This window comes from Phascolarctos cinereus, unplaced genomic scaffold (assembly GCF_003287225.1).
Source record: "Phascolarctos cinereus isolate Bilbo 61053 unplaced genomic scaffold, phaCin_HiC Scaffold_726;HRSCAF=1367, whole genome shotgun sequence".
Taxonomy (NCBI): Eukaryota; Metazoa; Chordata; class Mammalia; order Diprotodontia; family Phascolarctidae; genus Phascolarctos; species Phascolarctos cinereus.
This window is the reverse complement of record NW_027556098.1, coordinates 234,819,081-234,843,711: the sequence shown is the minus strand read 5'-3', so window position 1 is coordinate 234,843,711 and position 24,631 is coordinate 234,819,081. Positions and strand designations below refer to the sequence as shown.

At 36.9% G+C, this 24,631-nt stretch overlaps 1 protein-coding gene across 6 annotated transcripts in view; it reads left to right on the top strand.

The window, feature by feature from the left end:
• GPD2 (glycerol-3-phosphate dehydrogenase 2) overlaps positions 1–24,064 on the top strand; it is a 192,085-nt gene extending 168,021 nt beyond the window's left edge. For all 6 annotated transcript variants that reach the window (XM_021004864.2, XM_078147024.1, XM_021004862.2 and 3 more), the window contains 8 exons: positions 9,955–10,089; positions 10,368–10,543; positions 11,225–11,356; positions 12,678–12,836; positions 16,122–16,234; positions 16,330–16,408; positions 16,503–16,601; positions 20,892–24,064. In XM_021004864.2, the coding sequence (XP_020860523.1) occupies positions 9,955–10,089; positions 10,368–10,543; positions 11,225–11,356; positions 12,678–12,836; positions 16,122–16,234; positions 16,330–16,408; positions 16,503–16,601; positions 20,892–21,017 (1,019 nt within the window). In that variant the 3' untranslated portion in view covers positions 21,018–24,064. The remainder of the gene's footprint in view (positions 1–9,954; positions 10,090–10,367; positions 10,544–11,224; positions 11,357–12,677; positions 12,837–16,121; positions 16,235–16,329; positions 16,409–16,502; positions 16,602–20,891) is intronic.
• Positions 24,065–24,631: the final 567 nt, after the last annotated feature.

Genomic DNA, 24,631 nt, shown 5'->3' with positions numbered 1-24,631 from the left:
CATGTTGCAATAGTAATAATAGTAATGATGACAGCTAGCATTACTTATATATAGTGTTTTAAGATTTGCAAAGAATGTTAAAATATTATCTTATTTGGTAATCACAACACCCAGATGCTATTTTTATCTCTGTTTTATAGATGAAGAAACTGAGGCAGATGGAGATTAAGTGATTTGCTTAGGTCACACAGAGGTAGGATTTGACCTCTGATCTTCCTAAATCCAGCACTCTATCCACTATGGCACCCAGCCCTCTCTTTAGGTAGCTGTTTACTTAGAATTACAGATAGATATATCTGGAAGGGACCGTAGAGGCCATTTAATCTAACTCCTTTATTTCATAACTAAGGAAACAGAGCCTACATGATTTTCCCAAGGTCACACATGTAAGAAGTGTTCAGGGGATTTGAATCTAGGCCCTTTGACTCTGGAATCTGTGCTGTTTCCATTGTACCACATTGTCTTGTTGCAGATTCCCATCTGTTGCTTAGAGAATCTTGCTCAAGACCATTTACTTTATTAGATCCTTGGGAAGGGGAATGCTAAATTCTGTAGGTTGTCATCATCACTTCCATTTTACAGATGAAGAAACTGAGTCTCAGAGAGGTCAAATGACTTGATTCAAGTGTCAGAGGCAATATTTGAACCAAGGTCATTTCTGACTCCAATTGCAACATTCTCCACCCTGTCTCCCAGCTAACTTGCAAATATGTACCATTGGCTTAAGGGACACCCAGGCAGAAAATGAGGCCAAAGCAGGGCAAATCACTCATAAATCAACATTCCTTTGGCAAATAGTTATTGATTTTTACTTGTTTTAAGGCCCCATGCTAACAATTACGGAGTATACAAAGAAACATCCTATTCACTGTGAATCAGTGTGACTTTGGGCAAGTCTCTTCATCCATCTGGGCCTCAGTTTCCTCATCTTTAAGAGGAACATCAGGGGAATGATACAAAAGCTTTTCCTTCTTAGAGACTTCCATGGAGGGGCTGGCTTCTTTTAACACAGGGGCTAATCCAGGACTCTTCATCACCCTCATCCAGAGACCTACCACCAAGTCAGCTAGGGGATCCCTTTTTTCCAATACACATCTACTGTTACACATACTCATCTGCTGTTATTATTTAGCAACAGTTTCACCTATCCTATGCTACTAAAAAGTGAGGTGTCTCCCAATAATACCACTCCTTAGTCTCCCAAGCCCTTTTTGTGAAGAAGTTATCCAAACCATCCCAGAGGAATTGAAATCTACCAGTTGTGGGAGACCTGAGATCCAAACCAATCAGTGAACATTTATTAAATGCCTACCAGGTACAAAGTATTGTGCTAAGCATTGGGAATAGAAAGCAAGGCAAAAGACAGTCCCTAATCTCAAGGAGCTCACATTCTAATGGGGGAAGGGCAATGAGATCCTGTACAAACTATATATCTATCTACATACACACACACGCGCACACACACACACACACACACACACACACATATACACATACATACACACATACATACAGACAGACAGACACACAGAATGAATAAAAGGAAGCACTAGCATTATCAAGAATCAGAAAAGGCTTCTCACAGAATATGGGATTTTATCTATGACTTTAAGCCAGGGAAGCCAAGAGGCAGAGATGAGGAGGAAAAGAATCCCATGCATGGGAAAACAGCCAGTGAAAATGTCCAGAGTTAAGTGATGGAGTGTCTTGTTCAAGGAAAAGCCAAAAAGACATTGTAACTGGATTGCCAAATACATAGGTGAGAGCAAGTTTTATAAGGTTCACAAAAGCACTTTCCTTATAATAATCCTATGTATTGATGCGAGAATCATTATTTCCATTTTACAGATGGGAAAATAGGTTGTGAGAGGTGAATGATTGCCTGTGATTATACAGTTAATAGATGTCATGCCTCTGATACAGGCTGACTATGTGAGCCTATTGTGGTCCCAACATTTCAGTACTCCAGTCAGCTTTCTTAAGGCTATAACTGGCACAACAGTAGCTCTGCTGCATCAATAGGAGTTTCCTTACCACAGCATTCCAATATCAATTAAATCACAGATCTAGATGACCCTGCATGCCTCCCTAACTCCCACTACTAATGTAGAAACAGAAACTGAATGCAGGTCTTCTGGCTCCAAGTTTAGCGCTATTTTGACATTACTGAGGTGATAAAGCAGTTGAACATTTGTTTGCAAAGCACAGTGGATCCTCCCAATTCCTTTGAGGTAGTTGCTACAGTTATCATTATCTCATTCTGCCAATAAAAAGAGTTTCATAGTGACCTGCCCTTGGTACACAGCTAGTTAGTTTCATAGGCAGGATTTGAAACTGGGTCTTCTGGATTCCAAATCCAGCAATTTGCGTTTAGTTCTCCATAAGCATTTTTTTATCATTAGAGGTTCATGATGGTAGAGGAGGAATCTAAGATCTAAGAAGACTAGAAGGGTAGAAGAGGGCCAGGATGGACAGCAATGAATCTGTTTTGATTTGCATTATTAAGAGTTCCCACATTCCTGAGATCACCTATTCATTGGAGCACTGTGTGGTTAGCGGTCTTTAGTTGTGATCAGATTTGCTCCTAAGCAAAGTTCTCTCAGTTAAAGCCATTTCCCAGATAACATCTTTAGTAGGAAGCCTTGGACTCATGTATATGTATGGCATTGGCTTGAACCTTCAGATGTGACTGAAGACTTCTCTTTAAACAGGCAACAGAGACTGCAGCCAATTAAGATGAAGTACCCTATAGGCTACTTTATATTTTAAGTATTTAATTTTGATATTTTCCTTAACTTGGCATGCAGACGTTCTTTATTTTATAAATAAATTCAGTCTCAACACTGTGTTAATATAATTGAAGTGGCACTAAGAACTCAATTCAGTTGAGTTAAAATTCTACCAGCAGCATGCAGTCTCCGATTGTAAACCCAGAGTATTTTATCGAATGTTTTAGAAGTGTGATTTCTGTGCTGTTGATTAAATAAGGTAATAAAAATAGTAATGATAACAGCAACATATTTACACAATATTTGATGGTTTGTGAAGCCCTTTACATCATTATTTTACCCTGTAAGGGAAATCCTATAATTATTTTATCCCTATTTTACAGATGAGGAAACTGAGGCTGAGGGAGGTTAAGCAATTTGCCCACACAACTATCAGCTGTTGGGGGCAGGATTTGAGGTCAGATCTTCCTAAATCTCTGCCAAACCCAGAACTCTGTCTAATCAGATATGCAATGTATGTAATATTTGACTCAATATTTCTATTGACATAAAACTTATGTGTTTTTTAAAATTACATTTTTATCTCTTGGTAGGATAAACATATTATCTATTTTAGGCATTAAAATTTATATGTTCGCCTAATAGATCTAACTCTTAATTTTAAATCCGAGTCTCCAAGCTATGTTAATGTTAATGTCACAGAATTAGAAACAGCAGCATCCACCAGGAAGAGGTGGGATTTAATTTTCTGATGGGGTAGGTGAGAATAACTAAAAGAAAATGATTTTGTAGCACTGATTATTGAAAAAGTTGAATATTCTTGCCTTCTGTTAAGTTCTTCCAACATTTTTTGGAGACTATGCAAAGCACCCTGACTTGACCATCAATTCAGTTTGACTGGAAAAAATTAATTGCCTAATATATGAGAGGTACATTCTAAATATTGATAGATTCAATTCAGCAAATACCAAATACCAACAATGTGATAGGTCCTGGGGGAAGATAACATCTTTATAAAATAGTCCCTATCCTCATTAAGCTTATAGACTAAGGGGGATAAGACACCTCCATAGATAGCTATGGTATCTATTTGCTTTAGAGAGGTATTTGAGGTCTGCAGGGGATGGTCTTGGTGATGTCCAGGGGCTGGGAGTAGGGGAGGAGAAGACTTCCTGGAAGAGATGACATTTGAGCTGGGCTTCAAAGTGTAGGTTAGAGTTTGATAGGCAGAAGTATAGGGAAAGTATGAATCATACCCTTGATATTAACTGTATGATTCTGTCAGTCAGAAAAGTATAAAGTGTGTATAGGGGCCAAGAGAGTAGTTTATTTTGGCTGAGGTGCATAACAGTTAGATGTAACATGACATTGGTCCGGAAAGGTAGGGCATTAATGCAGAGTAAAAGGAGCACGACCAGGAGAACAATTTCTACAGTGATAGCAATATTGTAAAGAGAAACAACTTTGAAAGACTTTAAGAACTCTCATCACTGCAATTACCAACCATGATTCCAGAGAACGCCAGTGAAGCAAGCATACTTCTACTTCCTGATAGAGAGGTGATAGAAACAAATTGCAGAATGAGACATTCATTTTTGGACTTTTGGACATGACCAGTGTGAGAACTCATTTTGCTTAACTGTGTTCATTAGTTAAAAGAGTTTTGTTTTTCTTTTTTATTTTTTCATTGGAGGTGGGGAAAGTAGGAGAAGTAGAAGAGAGAGAATAATACATTGTTGTTGATTAAAAAAAATTAAATGAAAACAAATGCCCGAGAAGTGACTTAGGAGAGTGGAGGATCTAGGAATAGAACACAGCCTTTGGGAATTTTATGCTGACCTTCAGTCCTTCAGCAAAAGAGTTGCTTGGGGTGAGTACCAACAGGCTTTTCTCACCAGAGTTCCATTGATTTGGTTAAGAGGGAAAAGAAGAGAGGGTGTGTGTGTGTACACACACACACACACACACACACACACACACACACACACACACGCTGTATCTATGTATATATATGTGAATATACATAGAACATGCATGCATGCATGCATGCATGTATATGTATATGTATAGTAGGGGCAGTTAGATGGCTCAGTGGATAGAGTGCCAGGCCTGGAGTCAGATCTGGCCTCAGACACTAGCTGCTGTGTGATCCTAGGCAAGTCACTTAATCCTGTTTACCTCAGTTTCCTCATCTGTAAAATGAGCTGGGGAAGGAAATGACAAACCATTCCAGTATCTTTGCCAAGAAAAACCTCAAATGGGGTCATAAAGACTGGAAAATGACTGAACTACAATAAATATACATATACTAAACATAATTAACATAGTTTTTTTCTATGTATGTTTGTGTGTTTTTTTAAGTACTCTCTTTTCAGAGGATTGAGCTCTCTTTTTCTTTCTTGTTCTTCCCATCTCCTCCCCCTTGCCCAGGTCTCTCCAGTGTATCAGTGATATCTTATTTCCTTTTACAAATTTGAACAGTGCTAAAAATTCACAGACATGGGAAATACCAGAGTACTATTTACTGCAGGTTTTTTCCTCACTCCTACCCCCCCAAAAAAAACCCAAACAAAACCAAAAACACCTCATCATAGTTTTGACTCTCCAAGTAAACTAAAGATACCACCCAAAACATTCTCTGCATATGCTACACTGGTTGTAGTTAAAATATTCCACTAGTCTTAAGATACCTCACAAAGGAAATTCTGCATAATGGAATTTCAGTATCTTGCATCCCCTTAAGGAGAAAGGTTCTTCCATCTGTCTACCTCTACTTGAAATATGTAACATTTTTTTCTAGATCTTAGCTACAGAGGAACAGATGATCAACTTCACTATCATAATTTTTTGAATCTGAGTTTTGAAATCCATTAGGTAGCCCTCTTACTTCAACAAGGATTTATGGTATTTAGGACCATTTAAATGAGGCTATTTGCTAATCTTAAGTCTTCACAATTATAACCATTTCTCATACTTATCAATTTCGATCAATCAACAAATATTTATTAAGCACAAACAACATGGCAGACACTGTGGTAGGCCTTGAAGATATGAGTAATCAATCAATTTTAAGCCCTTATTGTGTGTCAGGCAGGCATCTAGATGGTACAGTGGATAGAATGCCAGGCCTGGAGTATGTTTTGGACATACTCCAGTATGTTCTGGAGTTCACATCTGACCTCAGACACTTAACTAGCAGTGTGACCCTGGGAAAGTCACTTAACCCTGTTTACTTCAGTTTCCTCATCTATGAAATGAGAAGGAAATGGCAAACCACTCTAATGTATTTGCCAAGAAAACCTCAAATGGGGTCACAAAGAGTCAGAAATGACTGAACATCAAAATGTTCCAGGCACTGTACTGAGTATGTAAATAAAATAATTCCTACTTGCAAGGAACTTAAGTTCTATTGGAGGAAACAATAAGTACATATATAAATATGTATATCATAAATATAAATTGAATAAATACAAATATGTGCTTCTGGGTCTATTCTACTTTTTCTGCACCCTATTAAAATGAGGAGACTTAGACACTCTAAGGTTAAATCACTAATAAGTAGTATAGTAGTTTTTTTTTTTAAACAAAAGTATTACTTCTGGGTCAAGTGAGCAACAAGATGGAGGACTAGACATTTTCTCTTATCCACATGACCTCTCAAACCCCCAAAATAGAAATTATGAGTCAATGACAACTCCATCTGTCTTCATGTACTAGGATACCCCAAATCCAAGAGAAGGTTAAAAAACAAAACCTAAAACCCATGAACTGATGCTCATTGACCCTGAGCTCACTTAGCACTTCTCCCCTACCTCCTGAACCCAGCACAGGCTTACAACAAAACTTAGCCCCAACACCTAGGCTCCCACTCCCTTTTTCCATTGCTACAGAGAATCTGGCTCTAGGCTGTGGAAATTTGCTAAGGACACAACAGATAGTCAGTGAGGCCTCAGCCCTTCTGTAGCAAAAGACTGCTTGGAGTGGCCAACTGCATAGCACCCGTGTGGCAAAGCTCTGAACTGCCTGTGCCAGGGCAGAGAACTTGCACCACCAGCTGTCTGCTGGTGCCAGGCCAGAGAATTAGAGAGTGAGACAAGTCAGCAGTACAGGACACCATTTATGTGGGGGAGGAGTATACAGCACTCTACCAAGACTGAAGGAAAGAGCACAGAATCCAGCTGGGGCCAGTGCTGACCTACCCAAAAGTAACTGGAGGCAGAGACAAGGCTGGTGAATTGTAAATTGTCCAACATGGGAGGAGGCTGAGAAGCTTTTAGATCTAGTCCCTAAGGAAACCACCATCACAGTGAATGGGGGAAAATGAGTGGAAAAAACCAGAAATTACTAAAGATCTCAGGAAGAAGAAAATGCAAAGACCTTGAACATAAGCAGATAACTCAACAAGGAAACTGTGAACAGCAGAAGGAAATAAGACCTCCACATGTAGTGAGCACATTTAGGCATCAATGCCTAATACTATAAAACAAGGGGAAATGGTCCACCATTTGATGAGACAGAAGATCCTGTGGAATGTGAGAACATGGAATCATAACACAGTGTTCCTGAGTGGTTAAAAAGAGAAAGGAGAATGAAGAGACCAGAATTTATGTCCCACACAGCAAAAAATAACAGGCAGAATCGAAAAATTGGAATCTGTGATGGCAACTCTCACCAAAGAAACAAAAAGGAGAACAATAGATTGGGAATACAAATATGTAGAGGTGAAGGCCAACCTAGAAAACAAGAAGCAAAAAATCAATAATGTCAAAAGAAAATATACCCATTATGCAAGCAAAAAAACTGATCTTGAAGACAGGATATGTTGAGAACAATCTAAGGATTATAGGTCTCCCAGAAGTGCATGACAGGACAAAAAACCTCAACACCATTAATGCAAGATTTAATAGCAGAAAACCTCCCAGGACTTCTGAACCAGAAAATTAAATATTAATCAAAAGAATTGACAGATCACCTCCAGAAAAAAAAAACAAGGTGGCAAACTCCAAGACACATAGTAATTAAATTTAACAATTCAATTTAGTAACAAGTTCTGCAAGCAATGAGGAAAAAGACCTTCAAATAAAAATTTAAAAAAAGGAAATTCATAAAATTCAACTATTCTGCACCTACCAGAAAACATAGGAGTGAATGTGTTCTGAAGTACAGTGGAGTTCAGGATGTAGCCCAGGATGACTTCTGAAAAAAAGATGGATGTTCAATAATAGACACTTGAAACATTTTTAGAATTTTTCCAAAAAGAAAGAAAACCAGAACTGAAGAGATTATTGGTTCTCGAATACCCCAAACAACAAATATAAGAGGACTGATTAAATGCAGGCAGCAGCTGTAACAGAATGATAGCAGAAAGACTAGTAAGAAACTTTTGTCTAAATAAATAAACAAGGATATAGGGGTGAAGGCAGAAATCTGGTGGAGGTGACAGGAATGGAGCATTATGGGCAGAACCTGGTGACACCTGAATCAGTGTTTGTTATGTGGAACTATATTACAGCCTGGGAGGGTACATGCAAATGGGGAGTGGAGTAGGGGAGAAATTTGTTCTGTGAAGTTTGGATTCAGTCAAAGGGCCACACTTGAAGACCTAGAGGGCCACACGTGGTCTCTAGGCTTCAGGTTCTCCACCCTGGCCTAGAATATAAACTGTGATTGGTTGAGGAATACAAAGAAATGAGAGATCAGATGGTTATAGGGGTCATGAATCAGAGAATGAGAGTCTAAAGTAGACAGAAGGGCGATGGAATAATGAAGAGAGTGGGAGAAATCCTTTTTGAGAAAGGGTACAAAAACGAGAATTTAAAAACTAATGAACAGGACTAGTTGAAGGGGAAGACAAGGAGGAATCTACCTGATGAAGAAGGAAAATGTGTGGGGGGTTATATATCCAGATATGTAGGAGAGAAAAAGGATAATACTAATAATAAGCAAAGCCCCAAAGGGAAAGGAATGGTAAATGAGAGAAGGGAATCAGAAGTGAGGAGAAGAGAGCCAGTGGGAATGGGACCATCTCAAGAAAGATTAAGGTAAAACCTAGTTGTTATGATGGGGAAAGTTCATATAGAGAGGCCACATGGTGTGATGGAAGGAATATGAAACTTGGAGAGTCATTACAGTTTAATGGAAAGAGCACTGGATTTGGAGTTCAAATACTGGCCCCGCCCCTTTTACATATGTGACCTTGGGCCAGTCACTAACCTCTCTGGGCTTCAGTTTCCTCTTTTGTAAAATGAGGCGTATTGAACTAGATGACCTCTATGGTCATTTCTGTCTCCAAATCTGTGAGCCCACAGTTCAATAGATACATGAGTTTGACCTCTGACCCTAGCTAGGTGATATTTGGCAGGTGAAGTCACCTCCCTGAGCCAGTGTTCTCATCCATGAAATGTTCTCATCCATTAAATCATACTTGGACTACCTACCTCCCAGGTTATTTGAGAGAAGCACTTTACAAATTTTTGACCATCTATGTAAATATACATTATATTTAGACGGTGCCATGTTCTTAAAGGATACAAGTATCTATTCAAAAAACTTTTCTTTTCCCCTAAAAACTGTGTTCCTCAAACATGAAATGGAAGGAGCTAAATAAAGGTAGTAGCAGCAGTAGGATAGGAAAAGTAACAAGAAAGAATAGTACCTGGCACATAGTAGGCACTTAATAAATGCTTCTTGACTTGAAAAAATATTGAAAGGATTCCCATAGGAAGAAAAACTGTTAAATGGTAAAAATTCTACAGTCCCTGTACTTGTCTGATTAAATAAAATTTTAAAGAAACTTTGTTTTCTTTCATAGGAAATAGAAAAAGGAGTAGGAGAGAGAAAGGTCCTTATTGAGTTATGGGGTTCTTGAATTTCAGGAGTACTTTTGGGGGCAGTTCTTTCTAGCGAGTACCTCCATCTGGTGGGATGTTGATAACTAATTTTCTCTGGACTTTTTTTAATGATAATTTTGCTCAGGCTAATACATTTGAGCATTAATAGGATCATTAATTCATATTCATTATTACCTCTAGATTGTTTTTCTGTCCAACTTGGCACCTGGCCAATCATTTCCATCTTATATTTAAAGCTATTTCCCCTCTGAGTCCACATTATTTGCCTTCTGTTCCTGTTGATTGTAACTTCATCCCACTGTTTAAAAATTGCTCTAGTTTTCTTGACATGCTAATGTATTAGCACCCTCAGCCTTTATTTTTATTCTTCACAGTGAGAAGAGGGGATGTCCTAGCAGCTTGGAGTGGAATTCGGCCCCTTGTTACAGATCCGAAGTCTAAAGATACCCAGTCAATCTCTCGAAATCATGTTGTTGATACCAGTGAAAGTGGCCTTATTACTATAGCAGGTATGGGAAATTGAACTGGTTTTTCATGAAGCTCAGATGATGGTCTCCAATGGAAGTATTCCCACCTTGTGGGATCTGAATTAATGCCATTAAGAATGTCTGAATTGTTGCCATTATTGCAATCTGAATTAATGCTATTATGTTGTTTTGCTATCTAAACAATGACCAAATGAATCACTTTATTACTAATGAAATTAATAACTGGTTAATTTAAAAAAATAAAAAACCAAACAGTATGACAATCCGGTGACTTATTTGCTCATACATGTTGTTTTTAGGTGGAAAATGGACTACTTACCGTTCTATGGCTGAAGATACCATAGATATTGCTATCAAAAATCACAATTTTAAAGCCGGGCCAAGTAGGACAAGTGGCCTTTATCTGCAGGGTGGTAAGGATTGGAGCCCTACTCTGTACATTAGACTGGTTCAGGATTATGGACTTGAAAGTGAGGTATGTGTTTATTGCATTTCATCTTCCTCTTTGCTTAAATAGATAACGATAAGAACAAAATCAGCCAGAGTGTGACCTTTCTTGTACGGAGTTACATTAGCTGAGTACACATTTATGAGTAATACGATCCTATGGCACCCAGTAAGTTTTAATGAGGGGGAGAGAGAGAGAGAGAGAGAGAGAGAGAGAGAGAGAGAGAGAGAGAGAGAATGAATGAATGAATGAATGAATAAATCTCTCTTTTATTCAGGGCACCTTACAACCTGCATTCTTTCTGCATCAATTTCACAATAGGTTTTCTGACTATATTTTCCCCTTTTGTTTTATCTGTTTACTTTTTTAAACAGTTGGCATGGCATCCTAAGTTTGTTACTTTTCAAGACCAACTGAATCTATTCTTCAGATGTGATCCTAGAGGTAGACTGAAGCTGAAGTATCATTACTCACTGATAACAGTGATACATGCTTCTTAGCTTTAGTGCTAGTCTAAGCATCCGGAGATCAGGGAGTGTCCTCCCACACAATCAAAATCTAATACTCTCCTAAACCTATTTGTTACATGCCGTGGGAACACTTGACAAGAACCCCTTACACATGTTTTTTTATTTGCTTGGTTTTTTCTTTTTACCTAGGAGATGCTGATATTCAAGGTCTTTGCCTAATGTGATTTCCTTTTTATAGGTGGCTCAACATCTTGCTTCTACTTATGGTGACAAAGCCTTCGAGGTAGCCAAAATAGCAAGCGTAACTGGAAAAAGATGGCCCATTGTTGGAGTGCGGCTTGTGTCTGAATTCCCATACATTGAAGCAGAGGTATGAGGTTGGCTGCTTCTCAATGACCTATTTTCCTTTGGTGTCTGTGATGAATTGCACTCACTTTTATTGTGATTCTTCTCCTCTCTCAAATTAAGACATTGCTGGTTTAGTCTTCTTGAACATCTGCCAGAATCTGAAATAAGTAGCCATACAACTGTGATCTTTTTGGTTACCTTTTACATTTAATTCTAAAATTTGGAAGGATAGAATGAATTAGAGCAATAACAAGATACTGACAAAATCCAATCTGTCCTTCAAGGACCAGCTTAAGTCACTGCTAACATTAAGCTTTTCCAAACCACTTCAATCCATAGTGATTTCTTGCTCTTCTGATCTCCTAGCACTTATCTATACCACCCTTTTGATATTCACGTTCTATCTTGTGATATTTCTTATGATGTCTTAATTTGTTATTTAAAGTTTTCATGTGTTTATACATTGTCTGCCCAAAATAAGTATTAATTGCTTGAGGGTAGAGGTATTATCTTATACTTCTTTTGTATCTCCCATAACACCCAACACTGCTTTGCAACTATGTACTCAATAAGTATTTTATTGTTGACATAATGCTAATTGCATTGTCACCATAAGGAATGTATTAAGTGTGTATATATATGCACACACCTATATGTATATATGTATACATATATACATATATGTACACACATATGTACACAATAATAAGAATTTTATCTGGTTATTTACAATCCAAGACAGGAAATACTATGGAGACTAAATTAAAGAAGTCTACAAATCATAGGATTGTAGGGGTTGGGTAGGATAAGAGTTATAGGTCATAGGTTTAGAGCTCAACAGGACCTCAGAAGCCATGTCTCATCAAACCCTTCCATTTTACATGTGAAGAAACTGAGGACTAAGATGTCACAGAACTGGGATTGGAATCCTATCTTCTGACAGATATGTTGCTCTTTCTACTGTATCTGACCAAAGAACAAATAAAAAGAATTGGGAAAATAGCATTCATATAATGCGTAAGTAGAGGATACTTACTTTTCTGCTCATATGAGAAGATGGCAAATGAGAGGAAGGGGAGATTTGCATATTTATATGAGGTTTTATTGAGAGTAAGCTGCTCCTTTTCCAGAGAGTCAACTTTTCAAACTATGATTTGTCAGGAAGAGTGAAGCTGTAGGCATTGTTACTGCTCATCTTAAACCAGCTAGGTGACCAAACAGTATAAAACCAAACTTTACCTTTCATGTACATGCATGTTTATGTGGGATTTTTTTTTTTGGTACATGACCAGTTGCCTTTAAACCTTTGGGTACAAAATAACTTTTAAAAATGTCAAACACAGGTGAAATATGGAATCAAAGAGTATGCATGCACAGCAGTAGATATGATTTCACGCCGTACTCGACTTGCATTTCTGAATGTCCAGGCTGCAGAGGAAGCTCTACCTAAGATTGTTGAACTGATGGGAAGGGAACTGAATTGGAGTGAGGAAAAGAAAAAGGTATTGAATACAGAATTTTACCACCACATCTCTCCAGTAAGCACATTGGCTCTCAGATAAAGTACTTGGCTACTCTGTTGTGTTAGTGGGTGTTAGAGCATTCTCCATTAGATCTTTATACATTTTCATTGAAAACCTTCTTAGAATGTACCACCTAGTCAAACTCCTGTTTCCTGCCTTTTCCCCTTTGGTAGCAAAAATGTTTTTATAGATGATTCTCTTAACAAGCAATATGAAATGATGGCCCCATTCCCAGACCTTCAAGTGCTTATTCAGTGAAGCCTCATGTTAGATCCCCTATCCTCAGGCCAAAAGAAAGCCAATTTATTCTAAGCCAAGGCTTAGATATAAAGAAGTCATCTTACATATCACTATTAGGGATGAATCTGATAAGTGGTAGTGTCTTGGTAGGAAAGTTTTTTTACTACTTTATTTTCATCTGTTTCAATTAGCTTCAACCATAATAATTTTCAGGAGCACAGACTTACTTGTCTACCTTGATGCTATTGCCATGCATACAGCAATTAGAACCACTGTAAAACAAGGCCAAGAGCAAGTTTTGGTCTAACTCATTAGTTATAGCCCTAAATAATTGGAATGACTTAATTTGCATTAAGGGGAAACAATAGAAAAGGGTAAATACTTAAATTCAACAGGTCCAGACTCAAACTCATTGTTTTTACTCTAAACCCTTCTTCTATACTTCCTTATTTCTTTTGGGGGCACCAACAGCTTTCTGGTCACTCAGGTTTGCAAAATCTGAATCATTTAGGAATGACTCTTTCTCATTCCCTGTAGCCAGCTGGTTGTTAAGTCGCTTCAATTCTGCCTCCACAATATTTTTGTCTCTCTACTCACACATGGCAAACAAGCCTAGCTGGGGTAGCAGTGCGGGATCACAGGTAGAGCTCTGGACCTGAAGTCAAGAAGAGCTGAATTAAATTCTGGTCTTACTAGCTGTGCGAGACTGGACAAGTTGCCTAGCCTCTGTCTACCTTAGTTTTCTGAACTGAAAAATGAACATCAACACAGCACCTACCTCACAGAATTATTTTGAGGATAAAATAATATTTATAAAGCACTTGCTATAGTGGCTAGCATATAGTAGGCATTTAATAAATAACTTTCCCCCTTCCTTTCCCCTTGTCTTGATGGGATGGTAGATTTAAAATTGGAATGGATCTTAGAAATCATTGAGTTCAGCTCCCTTATTTTACATATGGAGTAACTGAGGCTCATAGAGGGTGAGTGACTTGACTGTAGTCACATCATTAGTAAGGTTCTGAGGCAGGATTCGAACCTAGGTCTTCCTGACTCCAAGCCCAGTCCTCCACTAACAAGCTGTTTTACATCTGAGCTGTTGTGATGTCCTTCTAATGTGATCTTTCCTCTAGTCTCTCTCATCTCTAGTCTCTGATCCACTTAGCTGCCAGATTGATATTCCTGAAGAACAGATTGAACTCCATTCACCCCCTACTCATGAAGACTCACTGGTTCCCATTCATCTCTAGAATTAAACATAAATTCCTATTTGGCATTAAAAACCAAACTTCCAGTTGCTAGCATCTCCCTCTACTCCTTTGTGTTTGTTTTGTGTGTGGTGCGTGTATGTTGTATATGGTTTGCATTTATTTATCTGTATTTATGTCTTTCCCTCAGAAATATCAGCTCCTTGAGAGCAAAAGTTATTTTCTTTTGTCTTTGTATTTCAAATGCTTTATAGAGTGCCTAGCAGAGAGTTAGTGCATAATCGATGTTTGTTGAATAAATTAATACTAGCTCTTTGTAATCATAGTAGTCAACATATAGTGAATGGTGTGATCAGAATGGTACACAGTGGGCCACAATCCTTCTGATTCTTAAATTCAAAATAAAATTCAACAAATATTTATTAAGCCCATACTATGTGCAAAGCACTGTTAGACATCAAGAAAAAAGGACCTATTTTCTGCACTTAAGCATATGTGTGCACATAATTTTAATACAAGATAGGCAGAAGTGCAAGTTAAGGAGAGATCCAGGCCAAAGGAAATTTGGGAAGGGAAAGAAAGTAAACACATGAAAGGCTTAACAGAGGTGGCACTAAACTAAGGGAGAAAAGGTATTGATGAATTCCAAGCCTGATAGAAGGGCTTGAAGGATAGATTTAAGCTTGTTATTTTCTTTGTAAGAGCTCTGTACATAGTTTGTGCTGAAAAATATCTGTTAATCATTTCCCAAACTCTTACCTCCAACACGCTCAAGGAATGATAATTCAAAGTAAATCCATTGCCTCCCAGTGGGTGGAATGTGATCAGTCTAGTTTGTAGAATTCTCTTCCACCATCTCACCTCCCACAGTCTGAATTCCTGGCACTAATTGAATCAGCATCTCTTCACAACCAGATCTCAGGGCTCTTATTCTATTCCTGCACATTCAGATCATTCCACCCATAACTTTGTGGTGAATCAATAAGCCACTGTCCTTCTACATTGTAAAAAGTTAGGGAAGGCACAGGAATACCCATCTTTCTATATAGTTTTGAGAAGTAGCTAGATGTTATCATATCACTGGGGACTTATTTGGTTATTTGACTAGTACAGCTTTTTGCACATATACAGAAGCAATAAGTATTGATTGATGGCTGGATGTATTCATAAGGTGGAGACTGAAAGGATCCTATTCCATCCCTTGATCCTATTTTTTTCAATACTTCCATCAAAGTCCTAATGCCAGATTCCTGCATTCCTACATCACATTGTGACATCATTTTCACTCCTTGTGAAGTGATGAGCATTGGAGTAGTTTGCACCATCTCAATTAAGTACTTGTTCACTTTAAACCATTGCTAACATTGTATTTGAGATGCCAACAGATACCAGATATCATAAATAATTTTGGACTGAATGAAGAAATACTCCTTTCTGCCTTTTATTTCTTAGGGGAACTATGTTTTTGTTTTTATTTTTCCTTTTTGGTGAGGCAGTCAGGATTAAGTGACTTGCACAGGGTCACACAGCTAGTAAATGTCAAGTGTCTGAGGTTGGATTTGAATTCCGGTCCTTCTGACTCCAAGGCCCGAGCTCTATGCACTGTGCTATTTATCTGCCCCAACTTAAGGGAAATTTTTAAACAGAGCTTAGACTTTGGAATTTCCTCTCCTTGATGGTAGGAATTACTTCACATTTGTCTTTGGTGCTTCCAGTTCTTTGTATGGGTCTGGGCACATACATACTGTAAGGGCTTATTAAATACATGTTGATTGAATGAATTGATAGTGCTTTGGGGATTTGATCTGTGTTTTAGGAGGAACTTGACTGTGCAACAAGATTTCTTTACTATGAAATGGGTTACAAGTCTCGGTCAGAGCAGCTTACGCCCTGTTCTGAAATTAGTCTACAGCCTGCTGATATTGAGAGGTACATCCACCATCTTTTAAATTTTCCTTCACTCTGAATTTTAAAAAGATTTCTAATACCAGCAAAATTTTCCATTAATGATCATTATTTTTCAGGTATAAAAAGAGATTTCACATGTTTGATAAAGAACAAAAAGGCTTTATTACCATAGTTGATGTTCAGCGTGTGCTAGAGGTAACTTTGTTTGGACTTTAAAATCTTTAATAAAATTAATAGAAAGCTACAATTTGCGATTCATTAATTCTACCTCTACTTTTCTTTCGTTTAGAGTGTCAATATTCAAATGAATCAAAATACACTACATGAAATTCTCAATGAAGTAGATTTGAATAAAAATGGATTGGTTGAACTCGATGAGTTTTTGCAGGTGAGTTGTGGCTGTTTCCTTTTTTTAAATGACAAATGACAAAAAAAAATTAATATCCCCAAAATATCTTCTTATCTCTGAAAGGTCACATTATTTAACTTGTTATGAGAAATAGACCACTAAGTACACATAGTTGGCATTGCCTTTTACCACTGAAAAGCGAAGTAGGTTAAAAGTCAGAAATGGATTTGTGTGTGTGTGTGTGTGTGTTTGTTTCTATTGGACCTGTGATTTGATTGATTTAGGGAACTGTCTGGTGAGGAAACTCCCTTTCCAGTGAGGATCAATACCTTCTTTTCAGCACATAGTATTAGAGAATTGCCTAGATGCCTGAGGGGTTAAGTGATTTGGCCAGGATCACTCAGTCAGAAGTGAGACTTAAATATGGTCTTCCTGGCTTCAAGATTTTCTTTTTGTCTACTACAGTATACTCTGTACCTGTGTATGCAAGCCCACTCATACATATCCATCTCTTTTTACACACACACACACACACACACACACACACAAGCATGTATGTGTATATACATTTGTACACATACAGAAACATTTTGAGGAAGGAGGGTACTAGAAATACATGTTTCAGGGAGAAATCAGAAAAAGCCTTCTATCTGCCTATATCTATATTTGTGAATATAAAGAAAATCAGTATCCATAGCTTTATCAAGTAATCTATATGAGCTGGTGAAGAGCTTTTGTGATGTAAAACATTTTTTCTTTTTCTTTGTTATTCATGTTTCTCATAAACACCACAACTCATGCCATCCATGATGTTGGATTTCTAAACAAAGCTTAATGGGCCTGGAGTCAGAAGACCTCTGTTCAAATTCTGACTCTGATGACTCACTCCCCATATCAATGAGGGCAAATTATTCAACCTCACTGAATGTTGGTATTCTCATCTGTAAAATGGGGTAGTGCTTTTTGTGAAGGAAGCCCTCTTGTGAGGCCCTCGTCAATATATTGGGCCATTTAGATTAAATATGGGCCCTGAATAGGGCTAAGGGCTTAACCCAGGACCATAATTTTTTTTTTAAGAACAGCTCAATATCCCTTTTAAAGTAGCCATTGCCCAACTTTACCAGAGGACCCAACATGTCTTTAGATACATTTAATATCTTAAATATGCATTATTTAGCTCTTAAAAAACAAAAAGAAAAAAAAACTGTGCTGTAGTCTTATGGGTAACTTGAAAAGCAAACCAAAGGGAAAAATGTATGTTTTAATTTCAAGGCCATATCTATGATATTATATAATTCAAATATTTATGTTCTTTGTAATTCCATACTTGGGTCCCAATTCTTTAATATTTTGATTGATGATAGGAACTTCGTATTTTCACTCCATAAAGCAACTAGGCGTGAAGATCATTAATCCTCATAAATATCTCTAAAGAAGGAAACAAAATAAAGCAAGATGACCGGCACTATATTTGTATCTGTCTGTCTCATTCCACTTATGAAGAGTTTATTTATTTATTCCTCACTAGTTAGGTTTGTTTTTGTAGTCTTTCTTGGGTAGGTATTTCAAATGACTGCCAGGTCTTTGCTGTGTCATGGCAATGATGAATGCTGAACATGAGATAAATTAATGCTGGGGATTTTGGTCAATGTCAGCCCTTTCTTCACTGTGTCAAGTTAAACAAACAAGATCAAGGCAAAGGAAATGGTAATTGTCTCTCTGGAGATGAGCTGCAGATAAGAGCATTGTTGAATCTAAATGTAGAAAATTTCTACAGGTTGTGTCCAGCATTACAAAAAAGAGTTTCATCCCTGCAAAGCCTAGTTCTTTAACTAAGACAGGCTACAAAATAAATCCAGGCTATCATTTGGGCTTTTAAAATGGAAACCACATAATGCCTTTTCTTTGTAATTTTCAAGAAAATTTTAAAAAAATTTTCTGTAGATTTTTGGAAAATGTTCCATCAAGTAAAGTCATGTATTTTCTCCCATGTTAAAAATCCTTTTAAAAAATTTAGTGTTGAAAAAACTAATATTTACATTGTACTTGACGAGGGCCTCACAAGAGGGCTTCCTTCACAAAAATCACTACCCCATTTTACAGATGAGAATACCAACATTCAGTGAGGTTGAATAATTTGCCCTCATTGATATGGGGAATGAGTCATCAGAGTCAGAATTTGAACAGAGGTCTTCTGACTCCAGGCCCACTAAGCTTTGTTTAGAAATCCAACATCATGGATGGCATGAGTTGTGGTGTTTAGTACTTCAGTTAATTTGAGTGGAGCATAGTTGAAAAAAATTGTTGCTAAGTAATGAATCTTTCTGCATGTGTTCTTATAGAATCTCTTGGTGATCAGGCTTTAACTTTTCCAATTATCCATGAAAAAAAGCCTGTATTCTAAATACAAATGCTATAAGTACTTTAAAACCTTTTTTAAAAAAAGTCAAAGATAATATATCTCATTGGATCCATAGAAACCTGTAATTGTTTCTCTGTATAAAATGATATTTGAGTGCTTTTAAAATTTAAAATGGATCATGACAGAAGATAGTATTTTAGATATGATACCATATTCAAATTGACTCTAGTTAAAAAGATAACTTTCACTCAAGATGGTCATTTTTTGCAATAGAGTTTAAGGTATTTGTAGACTAACAGCCTAAGCAATAAACTATTTATGGAAGAGTTTATTTTTATGTTTTCAGCTGTTAAAACTCTAGAAGGACCAGAATTTAAGAATACCTCAGAAGACCAAGCTATATCAATTGAGATAGTACTGGACATACTGGAGACAGTAAGATGAAAAGTTTTATTTCCAAGTAAAATTATATATTTGCTTGTAAATCTTTGTATTTAAAGTGCATTTGAACAGATAGGGGAAATTGAAATAAATTATAGTAAAATTATAAAAAAAAGATTTAAAAATTCGTGTGTCAGTTGACACAGCTGGTCCTTCTAGTGTTTTAATAGTTTATGCCAAATAATGAACGTGGGATGTCTTCTCTAAAATGGTCACAAGTGATTGAAAATGAAGTTTGTTTTACACCCTTTAACCCCCAGCCCCTACTGTGCCTCCTTCTTTTTAACATATGGTAGGTTCTAGCTTGATGTGAAAGTAGGCTAAAAATCTTTCCTTTTTCTGAAGATATATAGCCTAGATTTATCTTCTTAATCTTATTGACTAGAAAGACTATTTCTAGATAATCCGTTGGTTGGAACAGTCATAGATGTATGAGTCTACAACTTGGGGTCTCAGGATTTTGGGGCTCTATTGCAGTTAACAATCCAAATCTTTGAAATAATGCCTTATAAAATATCTTTGGTGTTAGGATCTGAATAGTCCATTTCTATCCTTGGAAGTTATTAATATATAAAAGGGATGAAATGTGAAATCCAAAACGTGTAAATGTATTAAAGAGCACTGTAAGTCAGTTGTATTTCAGGTGTGGTTAATGGCCAGAGCTATCAAGAAATAAAAAGAAAAGTTATTGGGGAAGATAGAAATAGGGAAAACAAATCATAAAAAACTGGCAAGTCTTGGGCAGGAAAAAGGAAAAAAAAATACATACAACATAATTGCCTAGTACTTTCTACATGAAAAAGTCCTTTGCCAGCTGAGTGCATGTAATTTTGAGGCTAATTCTGATTTTATCCATTGGATAAAAAAAAGAATTAACTAAAATCTGAGCACTGGAGTTTATTAATTCTTTAAGGTAGATCTTTGGGTATGGTTTCAAGGACTTAAATGAAAATTACTTTGAAAAGTCTTTAAGTAATTTGACTTTAGAAATATTGAAGGAGTCAAGTACACTATCATTCATCCCCATTCCACCTGTTAAATATGGGGTCACTGGTATCATGTGGATTGTTTTGTCTTTATCCTATCTCTAGTATTGCTTTACATTTTTCCAAATGAAATTTAGAATCCAGTATTTAAGATACTCTCAAATACTCAAGTGCTTTGAACACACAGAAGGGTAACAAGTAAGATTAGCTTTCAAAGACAGATTGATTTATGGGATAGACTATTCTGTAGAAATGATCTACCTGCCTTCCTGTTTGAAATTCACCAAAATGAAAGCCTTTTTTTTTTTTTGCTTCTGCTGTCTGTAGCACCTGCTATGGTTTTTGGTAGAGAACTCATTTATCTCAGCTTGTAGTTTTAGTAACTGTTACAGTGCTGTTCAGAATTGAATGGGCTGGCCGTGGTGTGTGTGTGTGTGTGTGTGTGTGTGTGTGTGTGTGAGAGAGAGAGAGAGAGAGAGTGTGTGTGTGTGTGGTGTATGTGTATATGTGTTTTAACATCTTGAACGCTGTTTCTTTAAGCTCATGAGCGCTATTCAAAAAGGAATGGTGTCTGGAAGCCGTCTGGCAGTGCTCATGAAGACAGCAGAGGAAAGTCTGGGTTCAAGAGCTCCCATTCCAGTGGATCGGAGTTGTGGAGGATTGTGAGTCTGAACAGTTCACAAAACAAAAACAAAAACCAACAAACACGGAAACAACACCAACAACAAAGCACTATGCTAGAAACAACTAGAAACAACTCTTACTTCTCTAAACTAGTGGATCTGTATAGCTGCTTTTTTTTTTTTGACCACTGGAAACATTCCAAAGCTCTAAGATATATCTCTGTGTATGCCCTTGATTCCTATTTGCCATGCAGCATTGCCTATAAAAGGGGCAGTTTACCTTTATTTTTCCATACAGATTTTAACACTATACTTCTGGCCTGTTAGACTAGACATGCTTTTCTCAGTTCTCAAAGCAGAATGTTTTGGCAGAAATTCAAGGAAGAACTTGGAAGAGATTTGCTGACACATACCTGTGTTCATTAAACTTTTAGATAGCCTTTACTCTTGAAAAAGAAAGGGCATGCAGAATGACCCCTTTTTAAATGATAGTGTTTCTGAGGATTTCTTCCTTCCACCTTGTTCCCTCTGCCTCGAGTTCACAATATTGTTCAATTTTCTATCTCAGGTGTGACTGCCAAAACTAAAAAAGTTTAGATCTGGTTTCAGGAGTAAGTTACAAAGAGAAACTGAAAGCTTCCCAAATCACAGGTATAGATAAGGATAGCATTGACATTTACTGAGTCTTACAGTGATAGTTTCATCTCGGCAGTTCATTTTTTTTTTCAGTGGCTGCTGGTTTTCTTTGACTGCTGAAGTTGCCAGAAGATCCTTGATTTCCTTGCTTTGAGACTAGCATGGAAGTGGTACATTTGGATATAGCAAGGATGAGCCCAAATTTTCCATCTCTTTATAGTAGTATTATAATGGTAGAAATGTATTTCTGCAAGCACATGTTAAAAAAAAAAGCACAGGTCTCAAGCCTTAGATCTTACCTTTGAGGGAGCATATGATATTCTCTAATATTGGTTTAGACTGAGCCCTGTTGCACTGGTTTTGCTCACTTAGCAAAGAAATGGGCGGGGGAGTAGAAATAAAATATCTTAGTTTGCTCTGATTCTGAATATTAACCACAAGCACAGAGTTGCATTGTTATTTTTTTTCAAATCCTTAAAAGTATTTTCCCTTTTGTCCTCTTATAGAAAAAACTTGACATTTTAAGTAAGGACAGTTTAGGAATATTTTTGCTGCTACTTGGTTCTAGTTGTGTTCCCTTCATCTGGTAGTTTGTCCCTTGGCCCTTCCCGGTGTGAATTGAACCCACAGAAGCTTTTGCAAAGATCAGGTTCTGTATATAGAAGCAAATATCACTACCATGATTGGAAAATCTTAGTTATAAAAAACTGGCACACAAATTGACAAACCACAGCACAGCAGTCTTTTCTGCTAACATAAGATCGGATCTTAATGCCTCTCTCTTAGTATTTATGTCACCATTGAGACTGTGAATGGCGAGATTCAAAAAGCAGTAGTATGCATCAAAATACAATTTTTAAAAAGATCACTTAAAATTCTGTAAACATTTATTAAGTGCTTACCACTTGCATGGCACTGTACAAGGCTACAGAGATAGAAAGCAACCTGCCCGCAAGGAGCTTAGGTTCATGTGTTTGCCACAAGGAGTATGAAACCAAAACCAAGGTAGTGATACTTCCAGAAGTCACTGTGACATTCTTTTCTTCCAAGGTTACAGCCAGTATTTTTAATAAATGACAGCTGAAATAGAGCAATTCAGCATTGTTCTCAAAACATTATTAATTTCTCTGTCTAAAGCTAAGCAAACGTAACAGACGGAAAAGTTATTTTTAAAATATATTTTTTACGCGTGTGTGCCTCTGGGATGAAATATTGTAATATTGTATGTTTGGTTTCCCTTTCTTTCTCTTCCTCTAGTTAAATCAAGATAATGATGACTTGTATCTCCCTGAACCTAATACAGTAGGAAACTGACTTCTTTTGCTTAGGAACCTGCAGATTCTTTTGCCAGATCTGCATTTGTTAAATAGGCCTTGTGCATGTTTAGCTGTGTGTGAAGTCTTGTATCAGTTTTCTCCTAAAATCTGCTGATTCTGAACCTGTACTTCTTCACAAGATCCAGACACTTGTCTCAGGAATCAGCTGGTGCCAACCCTTTTTTTTTTTAACTATGAATAAAGCATACAAGCATTTTGTGTCATGTCTAAATGAACATTTGAGGGGTTACCTGATAATAATTTTTGGAAAAATCAAGCCCTTCCTGAAACCTATTCCAGTTAGTCTTACAAAGTGACTTTTGAGATCCTTTTTAAAGAGGTTCAGATAAAAAAAAATGCTGCCTGTAGTGAACACTTTGTAGGCTATGGCTAAAATTAGTTCCCCCACTATAGTTGAAGCAGTAGTGATAATATAAGACTAATTTACAGGCCATAGTTGTCCTCCACATACCCCATGTTCCATTTCTTGCTTTCAATCAATGTATCTTGAGTGGAACCTCAGGATTTCTACTGCATGCTCCTTTATTCTGCATTAAATTCTGGCTTTGTTTGGCCTTTCTTCATGGTATGTGGAATGCTAGTTGTATCTTGTTCTGTGGCAAGAACTGCACTCTTATTTGTGATAGGTTAAAAAATGCAAGGATCGATCATTGAATTAATTATCCCACATTTTATGTATTTAAGAAAAAGCTGTTGGCATATGAATGTAATAATGGTGAAACCCGATGCAGCTGTATCTTTGTCTTGTTTTGCATTATTTCAATCCTATGGGTGGTCCAGGGGAAAATCGTCCTTATTATGTGTGAAACCAGAAACAAATTACCAACAGCTACAAGCTCTGTGCTGGCCTGGATAGACATACTGCATGTTTTTACATGTGGCACTTTTATGTATTATGTTAGGTTATTGTTCTAGATTGGACTGTTAAATACTGTGTTTGAAGCTGGGTTGTCATTTTTATAACTGTCTTGGTGTTTTATTGCCATTATTTATTACTTTTGATATACAGAATGAGCTGCATGCATTTATAGAGCAATAAGAGGATGTATTTAATGTGCCTTGTTTTTAACTGAATAAGAACTGAAAGCATGAATCAATAAAACTGATTAAAATGGTCCATTCACTGGCATTTTGATGTTCCTGGCAGTCACAGAAATAACTTTGATTAGTCCTGAAGTTAAAAAAAAAGTTTGAAAAATGTTTTAAGAAACTATATTTTTAGAATGACATTTACTTGTTAATTTTTTTTAGCTCTGACTTTTACAATGCTATATCAGAAGTGAGACCTCTGCATTAGACAGATTTAATTTTTATGAGATAGCCTGAATTATTTGTATTAATTTGTAGCTGAAGCCTTTAGGGTATGAGTTCTGTATTTGTGCAATCCCATTTTAAAATTACATCCAGCCTATTACAGCTCTGTAGGGTTTTTTGTCAACCAGAGCCTTTCAGACTAAGCGTTCCTATGCACACTGATGAATTTTATCATAACTAAAATCAATAGAAATGAATGGGAAAGACTACATAATCCATTTTGATCATCTTACATGTCAAGTTAGTGCAGGGATGCCAAGTGTTGATAAATGCTCTGATGGAAAAAATGCTATATATTTTCATTGTCAGTAAATCAGTAAAGCTGTTATCAGTTTAAACACAAATTTTAGAATGCTTGTATTATTTTATA